Here is a 20,504-nt window from a genome sequence, read left to right on the forward strand (position 1 = left end):
TCAATGTTTTCACCCAACCTTAATGATAACTGATAGGGGTAACTATTGAAATAGTGATCTTAAAAGGCTGTTCATGTAATGAAGTTTCAGCATTTAATGCTAGAAGAAAGTACAATCAAACATATACCTTTGATCTAGGCTTCCCTTGGAAAGTTGTGTGTCTGCACCAATGCTTTCACTGACATTTCAATGTAATTTATACCAGAATCACTGAAAAAAACTCTTAAGTATGCTTTCTAAATATATCTTCTCTTTCTTAACAAAGCTAAGACATCGTTCATAGTTGTTAATAAATGGTGTTATTTATGTCAAACAACTAAAACATGTTTCAATTACTTAAAGACAAGTCTTTTTACAGTTCACTGAGATTGAAAAATGTTCACATTCTTTCACTGATACACCAACTCCTTTGTTCATCTAACAAAGATGGCAGACACAAACAGATTCCTATAAGGTTCAGTTTGTTTTTAAAATTTAAAAGTATTTCAAAGAGAATCCCTTCCTACTCCTAATGCAGTACTCCTTACAACTTTTAAGTTGTATTTAAGTAGTATCGGGGATATATCAACAGTGTTTTCTCCTTGAATTATCTCAATTGAAGACATTTCCCAAATGAATGTATAGTTTATATGAAATAAAAAACAAGCTGAAGTAGTTTCAGTCTCTCAGTCTGACAAGAAATTTGAAACCCAGATCAAGTTTGTTTAAGAGGTAACAGGAAGATATAGATAAATAACTCTAAATCAAAGTGAACGAATCTAGTACTTCCTGCATTTTGCGGCGCATTTATCAACAGAAGTCAATTACTTAACTATCGATAGTAGTGGTGGTCCAATTAATTGTAATAATTGAAGATTGGTCGCAGTGCCTAAACGACCAAGCAATCGAACATGTTTTCTCATATTGAACACAAACAATTTTGGAACACTTGTTTGCATTAACAATATTTTTTACAAGTTGGTTTTGTCTGTTACATTTCATGAGCACTACAAGCTCGTTCCAAGTCATGATTGAATTTATCTTAAAGACTCCATGAAATTTATGTTCCTAACATACTAGTGATCCTTTAAAGATGTGAAATTTGCAGATGCATTTTGTGCAGTTTGAAAAAAAATTACCCAAGGACTACATGGATTTTTTCTTCTTTATTTTATTGTCCATTAACAAACAAAACCAGGAAAATTTGACAAATGACGTTAACCAATTATTTTCGATGATTGATCGGTTGTGATGGACCAATCATCAATTATGAGTTTTTAACCAATTCCCAACACTAATCGATAGTCACACATACAATCGATGCATCAATAGTTTTTCGTTTCTTCGATTCGATTAATTGCTATTGGAGACTCAACAATTGCAATCAATCCATAGTTTGATGCATCGTTACAGCCCTAATGGTAACAGATTAGTAATAATAGCATGCAGGGCTCGATTTAGTACTTTGTTACTTGCACTGGTGCAACCCAATACTACAAAGTGCAACCTAGTTATTTGTCTAACTTGCAGCAGGTGCAAGAAAAAAATTGAGAAATAAATCAACAATAAATCTAACATTATAAGCATAATTATGTCAGCTCATTTTTCTTCTAAACTTTGAATAATTCAATAGTAAATTTCTTTCATTACATATTGCAATAAGAGAAGTGCAGCTGGAATTTGGCTGGTGCAACTTGGTTTTTTATCTCCTGGTAGGTTGCACCTGGTGGGATGACCCAGTCAATCATGACTTATCATCTCTTAAGTGACTGAGCCCTGGTGTGGATGAAGCAACATCACGCGGGGAGTTGGGCTTCATGATCCAGTCAATCATGACTTTACCACCAATTCCCAATGCTACAAATTACAACTAACTGAACAGTCTTTGGGGAGCAACAGGAACAAGTCAATAATTATTTTGCTGGCGAAAAATGGCACCTGGACATGATTTTAACACATTTTGACAGCACATTCTACTGTATCATTGCCACATTTGAATATAGTTTTTAGGACTATTTAGAAAATAATCTGTCAAAAACTGGGAAAATCAACTGATGGAAAATGTTGTCTGACCAAAACTGCGGAACACGGAAAGTAATCAAATGTAACACGTGTTATTAGGAGCCTGACTTGGAGAGTGTGGGTTTGAATCCCAGATGGGATTCTACCTAACAAAAGTACTAGAATATGTACTTTACTGAGAAAGTGTAATCCCAAATATAACATGTGTTTCATGAATAACAGCTGAATACAATTTAACACAAAACTATTTGGAAGCAAGACCAGAATTTGTTAACATTTTCCATGCCTATAAACAAGTGTGATCTCACTGTCCTAAACTGCAATGAGTTTGAATATTTCCTGGGTCTGTCAGTCAGAGTAATCCACAGTTATGTCATGAGAAAACTGTGGTGCAAAACTGATCAAGAAAAAAAAATGACTGACATTTGTGTTTACAATTTCCTCAACATTATTTAGTTCTTTCAAAAATTTATATTTTGAAGCAATATATGTATAATCATGTACAGTCCCTGAAGTCAAGAGACTTGCATCTTGTAACAAAATGTGAGTTATGTTTGACATTGTTTTCATCAGTATTACATCACAGCATAACTAAGTGAGTGAGTGAATTTAGTTTTACGCAGCTTTTAGCAATATTCAAGCAATATCACGGCGGGGGACACCAGAAATGGGTTTCACACATTGTACCCATCATGTGGGAAATCGAACCCGGGTCTTCGGCGTGACGAGTGAATGCTTAACCACTTGGCTACCCCACCGCCCCAGCATAACTAAGACTAAGAAAAGAGGTTGTCTTAAAATTCACAATAAACTCAACATATATTGGAACAGTGTTTGCCTCCCAGCCAAATGAAAAGGACTGGATTGGGATTGTATCATTCCGGAAATGTTGGCCTGACGGACTGGTTCAAAATTCTTGTTAAAATAATACATGTTTATTCCTATATATCAAGTCAGTATAGGCCTCATTTAATGTCAAAGTGTTTTGTTATTTTGCTTTCATGTCCAAGTCTATCAGAAACCCATGTAGATCTGTATACTGATTGTGACTGATATATATGAGAGAGTTCAGTTTTACGCCTCACTCAGCAATATCCCAGCTATATGGTGGCAGTCTGTAAATAATCAAGTCTGAACCAGACAATCCAGTGATCAACACCATGAGCATCGATCTACCATGAACAAGGGTCTGTGTGATAGGTTTGAAAGTCTAAGAATTTGATCTAATTTTAGATAAATGGACTTGTAGCTGCCATATAATATCAAACTCTTGTGACAGATTCGAACCAGAAACCTTCTGACGCCTTGTCAACATGACCGAGCAAGCTGACAAGGTAAGAATGCTACATGAACATTGTCACAGGCAGTTAAGTTCCCTCATCATTGTTAAGCACAATACTCTTAGAAAACACAAAATACATTCAGGTTAACACAAAATATGAAAACTGAAATCGCAAAGTAAGGCATATTAAACATAATGAAGGCTTCAACATTTTTTGTTTTCAGGCACTGTAGTCTGTGAACTTCAGAAATTACTTCATATACTGCATCAGAATCTGGCTTAACTCCTAAATTGATGAGGGATGCCAAAGCTTTAAAGATATTACTATTTCTCATTAAATTCTTCAAAAGCATTTAGAAGTTGGTGTAGTAATATAGGACAAATCTTATGGATAACAACTTCTTGATTTATTTTTCACAACGTTTCTGGGCTAGTTCTTGCCCCTTCTTCACCTAAATAAATCAAGAATAAATCAAACAGTTGTTATCCTTAAGATTTGTCCTGTATTATTTCTCATTAATATTTACTTACATAGCCAATTATCTATTACCTGAGCAGCACCAGCACCAAAACCATTTATTATTTTAAAAGTACATTGATACAAACATAATGAATGTATGTTACCATTTATATAACTATATACTGTCTATAACCCTATCTTTCTTGATGCGAATTTACACTTCTGAGGTACCAAAATGGGATAAAATGAGGGAAAATGTATGATTTGAATTCCTAAAGAGAGTAATGGAACTGAAATGTTAACTGTTAATCAAACATTTTCTTGCATTGCTGATACATTCACTTTGAAATGTCAACTGCTGGAGAATCAAAATCAGCCAAAATGACAACATATCAAACCAACCATGACAAAACATGATGTGAACTAATATCATGTCTGATCATGCTGACAAACATTGTAGTTGTTGTTCAACATATTTCCTTTCACTTTTATGAATGTAAATCTTCTGAAAATAAATCCACATTTGGTCTCAAGTTGTGTTTTAGATATGACATAAAGAACCTGTTGTTATTATTGACAATGTAAGACATGTAACTGTAAGACAATGGACATAATCACTGCCATTGTCACTGTGCTGTTCGTGTATTTGGCAAATGTAAGTCGTGAAGGTGTGGGTATGTTTCAAATGTAAAATATTGATGTCTTACCTTCTCTCACTGTGACCATGCTTTCAAAGTACTGGCATCCAAATTCGAACACATCCTTTGGCTGAGCTCGAAGCACTTCTCGTGCGAGTCCTTCCAAAATATTTTGGAAGCCTTTTGGCACTCTAAGTTTGGTGTTAGAAAACGGAACGGCCATTTCTGACGATGGATATCGTGTAGATGTGCTGAAATTTATGATGAACTAGAGATAACAGTTATCGCTATGATCCAGCAGGCAAAACTTAGTTTGAAAAGTTACCACGCTTTGGGTACACAGCCTCGTATCTTGGCAACGGGGTGAAGGACGATATCTTCTTCCGGCGTATGGCAGACCCGAAGCAACTACTTGTTGATATAATTATTAGTCGATAAGTTATTAATCTGATGTCAAAGAACTTTCAAATGATAAAATATCTATAATTATATATGTATTCGTGTAAGGGGCGACACGAAAGAAGCCAAATTATTTATATAGCCGGTTTACAATCTTGCTTTTTATAATTTATTTAGAGTTTCGTTTTCGTCTATTTTTCAAACATTTTGCATTTTGAAAAATATATAATGAGATCAGAATTTTAAGCACCTGTTTACAAAATGCTTGCCTCAATTTCAAACTGTATCATGAGATTCTTACCGAGAAATGCCCAAAACAATGACAGTAAATCCCCGTAGCTTTTGGCAGCAGACGATCAATAAATTCAGTGCGAAGCTTCAAGATGTCAGCCTCCAGTAATGAGCATAAACAGAATGCGTCAAAACTCGTTGGCACTGATTCAAGAACTTGTTCCATGTATGTTATCGATTTCACACATTGTTAAGTAAAACATAAAGTCTACTTCCACCAACATCAAATCAGTTTTGAAGGTTTAGCTGGTGCGGGCATTAGTTTTTTCCGATCACTGATTTGAAAACGTTGAAGAAACGTTGGGTTACAGTTGGTATAACCGGGTGTTTTCAAACAAACAAATTCTAATTTAGTTACACAGTGTCCAAAATTAATCTTAAAAATATGAGGTAATGGAGATGATAGATGAAACAGGTCTCAAGTTAAACTATCAATAGTGCTGAAGAGGCCGCCGGCACTGGGTCCAGACAATTCCCCACACAGACAATTCCCCTCTCAGACAATTCCCCACTTGGACAATTCCCCGCACATTAAAAAGTATAAATAACAACTAAAGTGATATTGACTTTTTATATTATATATTTATTCATTCTATCCTTAACAATAATTAGTATCAGTATGTCCAGTTTAATTGTCAGTATCAGACATTATTATTATATCTTTCACATTCTGTAATAAATACATAGAGGCATAGTATCCGACACACAGGTGATAACAATGATTACATTTGCACATTCTTTCATTCAACCAACATGAATGTTCTTTCAAATGGATATCAGGAACTGATCCATGGATTTCTGTCCAGCACTAGATGGTTCTTGAGGTGATCTAAATAAAAGACTAATTACAAAAACAACATAACATCCTCCTTTGCTCCAGATGGTTAAAAAAAACAAAAACATAATTGCTAAGAATAGAGCTCACCTCAATTTAAAGTAATTAGAAAAACAACAGTAATCGTCTTGTAACTACTTCTCCAGAACTCAACAACACAAATCATAAAAAACTAGGGTGTGGGAAATTGACCCTCAGGTGATGGGGAATTGTTTTTGGGGGGAATTGTCATGTAGGGAAATGTCCTACACCCTGCCAGCACGGGTACCGCATATACATTTCTGTATACAGAAACGCACCCTAGCCCAAATCAGAGTACAGAAATATACCATTCTGCATTGTGTTATTACTTAATGAGAACTGTCATACTGTTGTATTAGATGCATTTGATTGTGTTATATAAGAAACAAGCATCACAGAGACAAGATCACTTTCTATGTATGTTGAGATATTCGTGGGGACCTTATTTCAGTATCATGATGATGACAAACCAAGGGATGTTCATGTTTAACTAACCTGTGAAAATCCGGGTTAGAATTGAACTTCAGTAACCCATCCTTGTCGTAAGAGGCGACTAACGGGATCGGGTGGTCAGGCTGGCTGACTGGGTTGACACATGTCATCTTATCCCAATTGTGTAGATCGATGTTCATACTGTTGATCCCTGGATCGTCTGGTCCAGACTCGATTACTAATAGACCACTGCCATATAGCTGGAATATTGCTGAGTGTGGCATAAAACTAAACTCACTCACTCACTCATGTTTAACTTGATGCATCATTTGTGTTTCCAGTTGTGTAGGCCAGGAGGCTCGGTACACATGTCCCCGCTGTAACATCCCCTATTGTTCCCTGGCCTGCTACCGGCATGAGAAACATGGCAGCTGCTCCGAGGCCTTCTACAAGGACTGGGTCATCGATGAACTGTCACACAACACTGCTGGGTAAGAAGCAGCAGCTGCCCTCAGAAAACCTTCTTGTGAAAAGTGTCCCCCCTAATGATTTATCCCCATATACATGCTCACTCTGCTCCTCTCCCTTGCTCTACTCTCTACTCCACTCCACTCCACGACATGACACTACTGCACAACTCTACTACTCTACATGACACACCACAACAAGACACTACTATGCTACACTTCCTGATGCCTGGAGTGGAGTACTGATGATGGAGTGATGATGTAAATAAAACTGCTGAATAAAATGTGGCCTCCTAATTTACGCTAATTTTATCTGTGCAGGATGGAGGATCGTGAGAAGATTCTGGAGATCCTACAGAGAGAGCAGGAGGCGAGGGACGAGGATGATGTTGATAGTGATGATGAGGAAGAAGGTTAGGGTGCATCTCTAGCTAGAGTTGCAAAGTTACACTTAAAAGCGTTATGTTACACTTCAGAATACTACATGAATTGCTAGCTTGTTATTGTATTTGTTACCCAGGGTTCAATTCACGACATACATACCATTCTCTTCCCACAGAGGTTACTTGTCATATCTTCCTACTGAACCTCTGTTCTAATTGTATTTCCGGTTCTCGTAAAATCCCTAGCAAAAGATCGCAACATGAATTAACTCCTTCTTTCTATCCAATCAGAACCGCGTGTTACATCGACTTATTCAACTTGACTAACACAAGATGTGGGGCCACATATCCCCATCTGCGGGGACTTGTGTTGATGTTACACCCATTTAATGGCTAGCTTGTCCGTTGTCAATGAGAGGCGATGGAGACGCACTGATCCTAACATGACTGAGTTCTGTCTAGAAGAAGCGTTTGGTGTTGCAGGGGAAGAAGTTTAGTTTTCTCGAGGCATACAGAAATTACCCTTCGCGAATGATCACTTTTGAAACAACGTAAGCTGATTGCATAAATCTGATTGCCTCAATCCACGAGTCTTGATACACCATGAAAGGGCCGTATTAGAACAGAGGTTACGTAGGAAGATATGACAGGAGTAACCTCTGTGGGAAGAGAATGCATAGATACATGTGAAGTCAATTTCTGGTGTCTCCTGCTCTGGTGGTGCTTAAGGGTCCAAGAACCTTATTCACTCAATCCAGGATAAATGTTTGACCTTAAGGCTACTATTTCCTTTCAGATGCTGATGATCCAGGCTTGGAGGAACGACTGGAGGGACTTGACCTAGGTCAGTATAAGAATGTATAACTCATGATTGTCTGTGGTTGGAATCTTGTGAAAAATAGTCTGTTTCAGACAGCTTGGCAGCATGCTGACAGTGTTGAATGTCTTTGGTCATGTGGACAAGGATCTCAGATTAGGAGGTCCATGGTTTGAGTCCAAGCAGAGGAGCTGGAAGTTTTGTCTATAATAGTTTTGTTGTGGTAGTTTGTGGTTTTCTGCATAGAACCCAGGTCACAAATCAGTTGAAGTTGAGCAACATTGGTCACAGAGAAACCTTGGATGGGTGACATTGTTTGGCAGCCTGACTCCTTAGTCCTGCCCAACAATGAGGCACCCTGTTTGTTTGTTCTCTGTTCACCCAGCCTGGGTGAACCTGGTGAACCTGGTGAGATAAGTCTTGTGACTGTTAACCCTTACAGGCAGCATGGATAAACTTTGGTAATAATTTTCTCATGCTTTGAGCATGCACAAGTGCTGGATACAGGCGGTTTATAAATGTCCAGGAGTTGTAAATGTAATTATGTCTATAATGGTCTGATGAGATTTCCTTGTATTCAGATGCTGATGCGGGTGACGTGTGGCGGAGGCTGACGGAAAAGGAGAAACAGGAGTTCAGCCAGATGCTGGAGGATGGACGTCTCGCCAACCTTGTGGAGGTGTGGACACCATGGTGGGTCAAAGTCAAGGTCAGTCATCAAATAGTATCGTGAACGTTGCCTCACAAAGTTTCCAGTTATTATATTCATGTGCTTATGGGAAGACCATGGAAGGTCAAGTTCAGTCATCAAATAATGTATTGGGCAAATATGGTTTTATGCTGCGTTTTGCAATATTCCAACAATGTCGTGTCAGGGGACACCAGAAATGGGCTTTACACTGTACCCATGTGGAAAATCGAATGCGGATGTTCAGTGTGACGGGTGAAGGCTTTAACCACTGGACCACCCCACCACCCAAACAATATAGTGAACATTGCATCACAGAGTTTCCAGTCAGTGTGTTCCTGTGCTTCTGAGTAACTTGGGCGGTGGGGTAGCCTAGTGGTTAAAGCGTTGGGTCATCACGCCGAAGACCCGGGTTCGAATCCCCACATGGGTACAATGTGTGAAGCCCATTTGTGGTGTCCCCCGCCGTGATGTTGCTGGAATATTGCTAAAAGCGGCGTAAAACCAAACTCAGTCAGTCAGTCAGTCTGAGCAATGTCATTGTCACTTACTCAGAATGTTTGGTTCAAAATATATTTGATTTGAATGTTTTGGAGATCTGTTGGACCATTCCATAAAATTATGGTAATCATAAGACGTAGCACCAAGATCTCTGAAGCTGAGGGTTTGGCTTTTCTCCAGAGGTGTTCCAAGTTAATTCTCACTGCTCAGTTGATAATGAGTTATACAGACAAACACGGTTAAGTCAAACTGTTAGTTTGGTATTGAAGTTTAGTTTTACGCCGCTTTTAGTAATATTCCAAGCAATATGGTTGAGCGTGGTCCTCTGCTCAAAGCTCAGGTCACAAATCGGTGAAGTTAAGCAACGTCGAACTCGGAGTGACCGTGTTTGGCAGCTTGACTCCTGAGAGTTTCTAGGACTTGAGTCCTGCCCCACAACAAAGCACATGTAACACATGTGGTCTCACCTTAGGCAAGTGAGTTTGTTCAAAATTGTCTCTGTTCACCCAGCAGGAAAATGGGTACCCGTGGAAAAAGTAATATGACTATAACCTTCTAGCACCTAACAGTCTTGAAGTAAAATCTCGGTTTGGTTTGTTTGTTTGTTTGTTGTTTAACAACAATATATAAGCCATATTGTGGCGGTCTGTACATAATTGAGTCTGGACCAAACAGTTCAGTAATGAAACATCATGAACACCGATCTACGCTGTTCAGACACAATGACATATGTGAACCAAGTTTGCCTGTAACCCATGAAGTTTGTTGCTGGAGTCGTGCACTCCCTGACTTTGTATACTAGTAACTATATTTTCTCACTTTGAAAATTTGTAACTCTTTGTTGCCAAAATGTATCCAGCCCTAACATGGAGTTGTGTACTCCCTGTCTTTGTATACCTATCTGAAATGAATAAAAATATTGAAAAAAAAGGAAAAAGTTTGCGAGCCTCTTACAACAAGGATGGGCTGCTGAAAACCAATTCTAACTATGGTATAGACCTATGACAATAGATTTGAATTCCCAAATTGCCCATGTCATGTTTCCAGGTTTGTTAGCATGTAAAGCTAACAAGGTATGACTTCAGTACTGTTCAAAGGTTTGTAAACTAAACTCACTCACACTAATATCAGGCAGTTGGGAGCCTAGTGGTTAATGTGTTTGTTTGTCACACTGAAGACCCTGGTTCGATTCCCCACATGGGTACAATGTGTAAAGCCCATTTCTGGTGTCCCCCCGCCATGATACTCCTGAAATATTGCTAAAAGCGGTGGAAAACCAAACCCACTCACTCACTCGTACTAAATATGTCCTGTTCACAGCCATCATCTGAGACAGAAGAGGAAGTTGATAAACTGGAGCATGATGGGAAGAGTCAGCCGCAGATACTCAGTGATATCCCTGATATCAACATCCTTCTTAAAGTAAGCAGCACCATGCATGATAAGTATTTTATGTCAGGACTTAGTTTTTTACATCTTTCCTTTGATCGGGGACTGTGCCCATTGTCGAGTGGAAGCAGCATTTGTTCTGAGAGGAGAAAGTCAGGGGTTTGATTCCAAGACTTGCTGTGTCAAAGGTTGGACAACTTACACTTGTCAGAGGCATACACAAAGTCTGTGATTCTAGAATCTGTATTTTACTGGGAATGTGTAATCCCAAATCAGGGGCGTAGCTACCATTATTAAAAAGAGCCTTGGCTTACACATGATATTTGCTAAAGATCACCATGAAAGTTGGGCAAGACCTCCATACTATGTAAATATAAAGTTTTGTAGGAAACGCTTACACCAAAAAAATTGGCTTGCTACGCGCCTGCAAATATAACGTTTCATATACTACCCAGCAAAAGTTTAGACTCACTTAAAGCATTCACTATGTGTTATGAATATGAATTGCACGAGGATCATGTATCAAATTGCTGAAAAGCATGTGCAAATATCGTGCATGTGGACAGCTGCGTTTTGGTGTAAAGTTTCTTAAGAATTCGTCAATTTTCACTGAGTTTCATCATTTACTGAACTCATGACAATAATGTGTTCAACGTTACGAATTTGTTTTACAATACATCGGTTCATGTGTAAACAGTACCTTTAAACAGTATGGAATATTTTGCAAAATCTAGTTTAGGACAGCTGACTGAAGTAAGTGGCTACATTAACACTAGTGAGTCTATGACACTTTCTAAATAGTCCATGATCTAGACCACAAGTTGTCCAACTTCCATCTTTGTGGAAGGCAGGCTGGCTGAGTGGGTTAGATGTCTGACTTTGTGAGCTGACGATTATGTGCCTGACTCAGAGTGTGTGGGTTCAAATCCCAGCTGGGACTCAACCCAACAAAAGGACGAGAATCTGTATTTTATTGAGAAAGTGTCATCCCAAATATAACGTGTTTTATTCATGTCATGCATAAAAGCGATGTCCTGTAATACTTCCAGAAAAGCAAGCCATCATCTGACCTGCGCTTCTGCCTGGTGAATGTGCTATATTCCTATGCATTTATAACTCGGCTACACAACGGCAACCATCTGGAATCACCTCTTGAATCAGCACAGGTTTGTCAAGGTTTACTTCTAAAAGGAGGTTTCAATTATTTGGATGGCGTATTGGAAGTTTCCAGTGAAATCACATACTCAAGGGGCATTGGGGTAGCCTAGTGGTTCAAGTGTCCACTTGTCTCGCCTAAGACCAGGGTTCAATTCCCCACATCAATACAATGTGTGAAGACAGTGACCTCAGTTTTACACCGCTTTTAGCAATATTCCAGCAATATTCCAGCAATATCACAGCAGGAAGACACAAGAAATGGGCTTTACACATTGTACCCATGTCTTTGGCGTGACAAGTGGACTTCACTTTAACCACTAGGCTACCCCAGCCCCAGTTTGTCAACAAATATACTTGGCGATAATTGATATGCTTATAAAATAGCCATCAAACCAAGTGTTACAGTCAATCTATTGTAATTTGATGTCCAACGACCAATCAGAATGAGTATTTACCAAGGTCATGACGGAATCGTTTGTATTTGCCAGGATCTACTGAGCGTGAGTTCAGTGTTGGGTCAGGGGTCAAACTGCACAAGCACCTGTGAGGCTCTCCACATGTGCACCCACTCAATACAACAGGTAAGTGCCTATCTCATTAAAGTGCCTATATTTCTTACAGCTGAACAAAGACTGAGGATGGGTCATACAAAAACAACTTTCTGACTGGATGAGGAAAGAGTGAGTGAGTGAGTTTAGTTTTACGCCGCACTCAGCAATATTCCCGCTATATGGCGGCGGTCTGTTAGTCGCCTCTTACGTCATGCATGGGTTACTGAAGGCCAATATTCTAACCCGGACCTTCACGGGTCGGATGAGGAAAGAGACGGTCAAAATGTGTTTGCTGAGTATTTGACATTGAAGTTGTCATCAATATATAGTTATCCAAACAACAGAAAGTTCCTGATTCAATTAAAATCATTGTCTATCTCTTGCTGCATTGCGATAAACATTTGAAATGGAAGTGAATTTCCACAAATATATTACTTTTTGTTGAAATCTGACCCATAATGTATCCAAATTGGATTGTTTTTGTACATAGAGCCATAAATATGCAAGAGGAAGTCTATATATATTGTTTCATATATTGACAAAGTATTTTTCCTAGTTATTTTCAATTATCTCTGTTTCATATATTGCCCATGAAGCATAAACAAACACACTTACCAGTCTGTTTAGTCTAGTGGTTAAAGCGTTAAATTTCGTCAAAGACCGGGTTTGATTCCATGAAGCATAAAATGTGTGAAACACATTTCTTGTCCCCCGCCAGTCTGAAACTGAAAAAGTTCCATCCTAAAACAAAAGTTAGCTTTGTCACACTGAAATATTTCATGAGGGCTTTGTCTTTATATATATGAGGGGTAGATTTACCCCCCTCTGATTGGCCCCTTGGTCACATTACAGCTTTGACGCTTTGACAACCTCGGCACGTCACGAGAGGTTGATATAACAATTGAAGCACCTCCCGTGGCTAGAAATAAATTTGGGATATTCCACCTGTGAACTCCACACTGTGTCAGTGTTCAGTACTTTCGTCATGTAATAAAACAATTACAGTGGAAGCCCTCTAAACCAGCATGCGTTGGGACTGGCAAAAGATGCCGGTATAGAGGGCGTGCCGGTTTAGAGAAGTTTTCCCTTTTCAACCTCAGAATGACTCTTCCCTATGCCGTAAAATACGACTGAACAACGTGTTGATAGTCATCATATTCTTTATTCATCAATAAAGATAACATCAAAAATACATGTATATGACACAAATGTAGGTGTTCAGTACAGCTTCCAGTACAGTTACGTTATAATTCATAACTCCAAAGTTTCAAGTCCGAAACTGTTTGCCAGCCAATATGGTATTTAAGTGAAAGATCTTTTTGAGAAGGCCGAGGAATTACATCAAAATATTTTATCAGCTGAATTTTCTGTTCAAGAGTTAATTCCAATCTAGCCCACTTGACTGGTCTAGCCATCATGACACGGTGAGGGACTGACAAATTGTGACCCGACAATTTATTTATAATAGAAGTGACACGTGTCACTCATCAATTTACCTCACCTACTTATCCATATTCCTTTTATCGGCAACATCAATGAGCTTAATGCCGATGGTAATCCACTGTGTTGTTAATACACGTTCAGCCAATCAACCAATCAACAGGAGAGCAGAGATACCGATTTAGAGAGCGTTAATTACTGTACAAACAGTCAATTGGGCGGCATTTGTTGTGCCGAAATACGGAATAGATTGACGCCGGATTAGAGAGCGTGTAAATGATCATAAATTACCTAGCTTCTGCCAGGACCAAATTCTAGTGCCGATATTGAGGGCATGCCGGATTGGAGGGCTGCCGGTTTATATGGCTTCCACTCAATTTCCTTCAGTTCGGCTTTGCCTCAGTGAATATCACATGTCCAAGGTGGATAAATCATTGCATCAACCTCACTAGAAGTCAATAATTGTATGATATCTCAGCATCATCTATGTAATCTATATTTTATTATATTTTCATTATCTGTAGAATCCATCCAAATGGAAGATGAGCCAAGAGATGATCGTTGATATAATTGAGGATGTGGTGCAACTACTGGGTGGACCTGGAGTTGTCTCCCCTCTCTCCTATGTCATGTCTGCCCTCTCTGATGTGACGGTGCTCATCAAGGCAGGGTACAAGGCGTGTCAGAAAGGTAAACATGATGCTTGTGCATGATGTTACAAAAGCTTTCTTAACCCAGTGTAGATCTAGTTTAGAATTGATCTTCAGCAACCCATGATGTTTGTTTGTTTTTTATCCCCCGCAACGCGTTTTGCGGGGGGTATTAAAATGGACTCCGTCCGTCGCGTGCGTCCGTGCGTGCGTGCGTGCGTCCGTCCGTCCGTCCGTCCGTGCACATTTGTCTTTTCCGGAGCAGAACTCTAAAACCGTTCACTATTTCTTCACCAAACTTGGCACATACATGGATCTGGTGGTGTACTGGTGCCTTTAGGTAGTTTTGGAATTCTGAATTAAATATGTTTGGCGTTTCCATGGCAACAAGTTCGACTTTGACTGAAATTGGTGGTAGTGCTCTTTTCCGGGCAGAACTCTAAAACCGTTCATTATTTCATCACCAAACTTGGCACATAGATAGATCTGGTGGTGTACTGGTGCCTTTTGGTAGTTTTGGAATTCTGAATAAAATATTTTTGGCGTTTCCATGGCAACAAGTTCGACTTTGACTGAAATTGTGGTAGTGCTCTTTTCCGGAGCAGAACTCTAAAACCGTTCACTATTTCTTCACCAAACTTGGCACATAGATAGATCTGGTGGTGTACTGGTGCCTTTTGGTAGTTTTGGAATTCTGAATAAAATATTTTTGTCATTTCCATGGCAACAAGTTTGACTTAGACTGAAATTGGTGATAGTGCTCCTTTCTGGAGCAGAACTTTCAAAACCTTTCAATACTCTCCTTCCACTTTTCTATATACACACCTAAATATTTGACATAATCACAACTCATAGACATAATCATGAAGAGTATTTTGCCATTGCGGGGGATATTGATGACTTTGTCTTCTTGTTTGGTTTGTTTGTTGTTGAGGCTGCAGTCAGCAATATTCCAGATATATGGCGGCAGTCTGTAAATAATCGAATCTGGACCAGACAATCCAGTGATCAACATCATGAGCATGGATCTACACTGTTGGGAGACAATGACATGTGTCAACCAAGTCATTAGTTCTGTCAGCCTCTTACAAACATGGCATTTCTGGTGTCCCCTGCCATGATGTTGCTGGAATATTGCTAAAAGCGGTCTAAACCAAACTCAGTCAGTCAGTCAGTCTTACAAACATGGGTTCCTGAAGACCATTTCACTGGTCTCAGAATCAGTACACTGTTAATCATTAATCAACCCTATAATCCCCTATTTACTTCACCTTGTGTACTTTGCAGGCTTCATTTGTTAACGCTTTCATCTAAGCCCTTGGGTTGTTATTGTGTCTGGCTTCCAGCCCTTGTGTCGTTATTGTGTCTGGCTTCCTATTTCCCATTGTACTGTACAAACATCTGCTCTAACTTGTATATATGCTCCTTTATCCTTATGCTGATCATCACTTGCTTGATAACAGTGTTAGAACCTACACTGAAATGTCGCTCTCACAGCAATAAAGAAGTTGTTCATCCATATATTGTCATCCTTCCTCAGGACACTGTGTCTCATAAACTGCTGCATGGTGTTTCAGCAAACTAGCGCTCACACACACATCACTTACCACATGCACACACATGCGCGCGTGCGCACACACGCACACGTATGTATACATTTAGCTAATCAAGTTCAGTAATCTTGACCTTGATAACTTCACCTCACTTCAAAAGGTTTGGTAAAATAAATTTTCTATTGAAACATTAGGTCTAAAACTAGCACATGAATGGAGTCAATTCCATGACAACCTATGACATGGGTTTTACAGAGTTGAAGGTCTCCGGAAGCAGGCATGCTCCACTACGCCCCGTGAAGAAGGGTCTCTTCATGGCCGAGAAGAAGGTGGAGTTTATCCTGAGCTGGGCTCATCGATATGGCATGGCAGCTCGAGACCTGATCCCCGAGTTGAGACTGGAGTTTGGTAGGTCTGAGGAATATAATGTAGTATGTAGCAGGGGCGGATACAGCTTTTTGAGAAAGGGGGGGTGCACACTATTGAGAAAAGGAGGGGTGCACACTTCATTTTCACCCGAGTTTCAATGGTCATTTAACAAACTTTCAGCACAAAAGGGAGAGTGCGCACCCCTGCACCCCCCTCTGGTTCCGCCTATGTGTAGTTAGGTGGAAATATTTCCTCATGATGCAAGGTTTAGGATCTGTCTAATTTTGGTAGCCTATGTTTTAATATGTGCCATTCTAATCACATTTGAATCAGATCTTTACACTGATATGATATGGGCAGTGGGGTAGCCTTATGGTTATAGTGTTTGCTCACTGCACCAAGGACCTGGGTTTGAATTAGGGCCGAGATGGGTCCAAATTTTCTACCCGTGTACCGTACTCCCTATTACCCTACCCTACCTGGATACCCATTATGTTAATTCCTGACATCAAATTTGCAAGAAATGGCAATATATTCTTCAGCTAGGAGGCCAACATTTCAAGTTTTTCAAAATCTTAACCATGTATTATATTCAAAAGAAGTGACTGTAAATTATGTCTAAATCTTTAAAGACAAAGACCTTTTAATCATGAAAGAATAACATATTGCATTGTTTAATGTATTGGTCACATGATCATAACGGGTCCGGGTATTGAGATGGGTACCCCGGTCCAACTCATTACCCACCCGCCCTGGGTATCCGGGTTACCTGTCCCCGCCTTAGTTTGAATGCCGAATTGGGTACTATATGTCTAACCCATTTCTTGAGTCTGCCTGCTGTAATATTGATGGATTATTATCCAGGGTAATAATAATCAGATTCTGATTAAGCGCCGCAAGCAATCACTTGGTGTTTGGAGACTGTGCTATAGAAGATGACTTATTATATTTTTAATTTTTAAACTTATCTATCTCACTATTTGCACTTCCTCTCTTGCTTCGACGCTGAGTGGAACGAATGAGAACTGAGAGCACATGCTAAGCCAGGGACTAGGGACCTGTCCTATAAAGAGAGCAGCCTGGGGAACACGGGCGTATGGACAAGAGAGGCCTACAGGAAAAGTTCTCATTCGTTCCACTCAGCGTCGAAGCAAGAGATAGAAGTGCAAATCGTGAGATAGGATAAGTATATAAATATACAATTTACAGTCAAATCCCGATGAGTCGAATGCCTGTGTCTCGAATATTATGCATAACTTGAAGTACCTGTCGGTCCCGACCATTCCCTGTTATAGTTGTCATCATTTGAATACCGGTTACACGAATTCGTCTCATAAATACACATGATGACTCGAAAAGGAAAGTTGGTCCCATGAGATTCAAACAACAGCAATCTTGTATACATAAGCCGAAGTCAGTCAATGAGAAGTTGATTGGTGTAGCAAACTGACCCAATTAACAAACCAGCGTCTCACACCTTTCCGCCATTGACGGGTGAGTTCAAAAGGCAGATTAGTGATTTTACGGAAATCACTGTCTGTGCTAATCAGACTGGAACTGATAAGGTGCCCCTATTAGTGATATGGAAATCATTAGATAAACAAATGCTTAGGCGGAGGAATTAGGACTGGATCATCTTTTTTTCTACCCTCATAGACATACCTATGTCTCGAATACATGGATAAGTTGAATTTATTACTTGGTCCCCAGCGATTCGACTCATCGGGATTTATCTGTATATTAAAATTTCCAATTATTGCTATAAGCAGTTTAAATCTATACTCTCACTGAAATCTCACATGTAGATAGGACACCTCTTTAGATGGTTTCGGCAGATAAACATTCTTATCAGCCAATGGCGTTCAGGCTTCTAAATTTTCTGCATGTTTAGAGCAAAGCATTAAGACATTTGTTTCTGATGTTTGTGGTGGAAAAAAAGATGTTGAAAACCAAGGGTTTTTTAGTTTTAAAAATTAATTGTCACCATTTTCAGGTATCACTATCAGATCAAACAATGACAGTGTCAATGATTCGATCCCTGTTTCGGGCTGCATTAGGATCATGGGTTTGTCAGCACCAAAAGCTAACTGTCCTTATTGCCATTTCAAAATACAAAATGTCTGCTCAATGAGCAACCTCATCCTGCATAAAGCCAAAGAGATGACAAGACTTCATGGATGATCATCTTCTTTATTTTGACAATGGCGATGTTTCGGTATAGATTCTTATACCGTTTTCAAGCATGTGGGGGTTCATATCATTTATGTTATCTTAGCTCATCATCATCTATTGTAGCGCATCATGTAACTTTCTTTGATGATTTGTCTTCCCACACTTGTCATTGTATTCTCATTACCTTGTAATGTATCTTATCTTGTATATAAACTGGTGTTCCACGTCATTCTTCCATATGCTTGAAAACGGTGAAGGAATCTATACCAAAACGTTGCCATTGTCAAAATAAAGAAGTTCACCAGCCATTAAGTCTCAGGGGTTCAAAAATCCCATCGGCCGACGCCCGGGACAAGTCAGTTTTCATTTCGGGCAATCAAATAATAGTATCTTACTTGTCCGTGGGCTACTAAATAATTTCCACTTATGGTTTCAAACTGCAAATAAACTTGGATTTTATTTCATATCTGCTCAAATTTAGCTATTAAATTTCGCAATGATAATAAAGTAGAGTTATCTTTCTTTGCTAGTTATCACTTTTCAATAAATAGTCCAGTAAACATTAACATCAAATACCATGTTGATTTCTTCTTTCATAATTACATCATCATAATTACGTCATAAAATCAGGGCAAGTGGAAAATTATTCAGGACAAGTTACTTTCTTAAAGTCACTTGCCCTGTGGCAAGTGGCTTTTTAAAAAAGATTTGAACCCCTGAAGTCTTGTGATCTCTATACCACCAACTTCTAGACTGTCACTCAAACAAATCATAAAGCCAGAGGTGTAAACGTCCAATATGTCCATCACTTACCTCCCATGTTGGGGTGACTCTGTATGATGTAGTTTAAAGTGGTGTAAAAGACTACACAATTGTTTCATGAACCGTATTTCCTCTTTTAGAGACCTGCATCTGTTCTGTTTATTGGCCACTCTGTGTGAACTCACTGCTTTACCAGATGCTTCATTCTGTGGTCATATTAGGGTAGCCTAGCGGTTAAAGTATTCACTCGTTACGCCAAAGGCCCGAGTTTGATTTCCCATATGGGTACAATGTGTGAAGCCCATTTCTGGTGTCCCCCGTCGTGATTTTGCTGGAATATTACCAAAAGTGACCACAAAACATACTCGCTCACTTTTTCATAGACCTGTCATCTTTCAAATTTATCTGAACTGAGTGATTGCCCTGGGACAATCCGAAGTTGGTTTGTATTGGCTAGTAGTAGAGGAAGTATGGTAAATTGTTTGGATTTGTTGTGTGTTTTTTTCATTCAGGATATATATCGTGATCTCCAACTGTTTCTATGGTTACAGAACTTCAGAGAACCGCCATCACATCTGTAAACGAGACGAAGAAACAGTTTGAGACTGCATGGGGTGGCAAACGTCCTCAGCCGAGCAAAACTCTGATACAGGAGATCTCATAACAGTGATAAAAGCTTGCTGAAGTAATCCATGGGTCATTTTACTCAAACAAGGATAATCAACATCTCTTTTAGGTGACAGGGGTCATGAAGATAAATAATCCCATCATGTCTAGAAACCAATGAAGAGGATCTTGAGGATGCTATTTATCCCTCCATCTTTGCAGGAAGATATGCTTCATATTGACTCTAGGGCAGTGGGGTAGCCTAATGGTGTCCGCTCGTCATGCCAAAGGCCCGGGTTCGATTCCCCATATGTGTACAATGTGTGAAGCCCATTTCTGGTGTTCCCCTTGTGATATGGCTGGAATATTGCTGAAAGAGGCGTAAACTCACTCATATTGACCCTAAAAGGGATCTGATGATGATGATGACATCAATGACGACAAGGTGATGATGATGATGATGATAACTTTTATGTTTAATGACTGTCTAATGGGGATGTGATGATGATGACGACAATGATGATGATAGTGATAATGACATTTATTTTTATTGACTCTAGCTAAAGGGGATATGATGATGGCTGTGATGATGATGATGATGATGATGATGATGATGATGACCTGTATTTTTTGCATATA

At 39.3% G+C, this 20,504-nt stretch overlaps 2 protein-coding genes across 10 annotated transcripts in view; one reads left to right on the forward strand and one right to left on the reverse strand.

Annotated features, from left to right (window-relative positions):
* Positions 1-5,140, reverse strand: part of LOC124254125 (triadin-like) — a 310,850-nt gene extending 305,710 nt beyond the window's left edge. For all 8 annotated transcript variants that reach the window (XM_046688007.1, XM_046688005.1, XM_046688003.1 and 5 more), the window contains exons 1-2: positions 5,082-5,140; positions 4,451-4,632 (exon numbers count right to left, since the gene is read on the reverse strand). In XM_046688007.1, the coding sequence (XP_046543963.1) occupies positions 4,451-4,604 (154 nt within the window). In that variant the 5' untranslated portion in view covers positions 4,605-4,632; positions 5,082-5,140. The remainder of the gene's footprint in view (positions 1-4,450; positions 4,633-5,081) is intronic.
* A 20-nt stretch (positions 5,141-5,160) lies between these two features.
* On the forward strand, positions 5,161-20,218 carry LOC124254130 (zinc finger HIT domain-containing protein 2-like). 2 transcript variants are annotated; one of them, XM_046688009.1, is made up of 11 exons: positions 5,161-5,237; positions 6,701-6,850; positions 7,148-7,239; positions 8,006-8,053; positions 8,608-8,735; positions 10,536-10,637; positions 11,654-11,770; positions 12,251-12,343; positions 14,278-14,443; positions 16,212-16,364; positions 19,811-20,218. In XM_046688009.1, the coding sequence occupies exons 1-11, from the start codon at positions 5,164-5,166 to the stop codon at positions 19,921-19,923; spliced, it is 1,236 nt and encodes a 411-aa protein (XP_046543965.1). In that variant the 5' UTR covers positions 5,161-5,163; the 3' UTR covers positions 19,924-20,218. The 2 variants fall into 2 exon arrangements, with proteins under 2 accessions (XP_046543965.1, XP_046543966.1); XM_046688010.1 differs by having other exon boundaries at positions 8,608-8,729.
* The last annotated feature ends 286 nt before the right edge of the window (positions 20,219-20,504 follow it).

This window comes from Haliotis rubra, unplaced genomic scaffold (genome assembly GCF_003918875.1).
Source record: "Haliotis rubra isolate DU_JTF1 unplaced genomic scaffold, ASM391887v1 Scf565, whole genome shotgun sequence".
Lineage (NCBI taxonomy): Eukaryota > Metazoa > Mollusca > Gastropoda > Lepetellida > Haliotidae > Haliotis > Haliotis rubra.

Coding starts and splice junctions, on each gene's coding strand:
- LOC124254130 (XM_046688009.1), top strand. CDS start 5,164: ATGTCAGCCTCCAGTAATGAGCATAAACAGAATGCGTCAAAACTCGTT. Junction 5,238..6,700: donor GATTCAAGAACTTGTTCCAT/GTATGTTATCGA, acceptor TTGTGTTTCCAG/TTGTGTAGGCCAGGAGGCTC. Junction 7,240..8,005: donor TAGTGATGATGAGGAAGAAG/GTTAGGGTGCAT, acceptor ATTTCCTTTCAG/ATGCTGATGATCCAGGCTTG.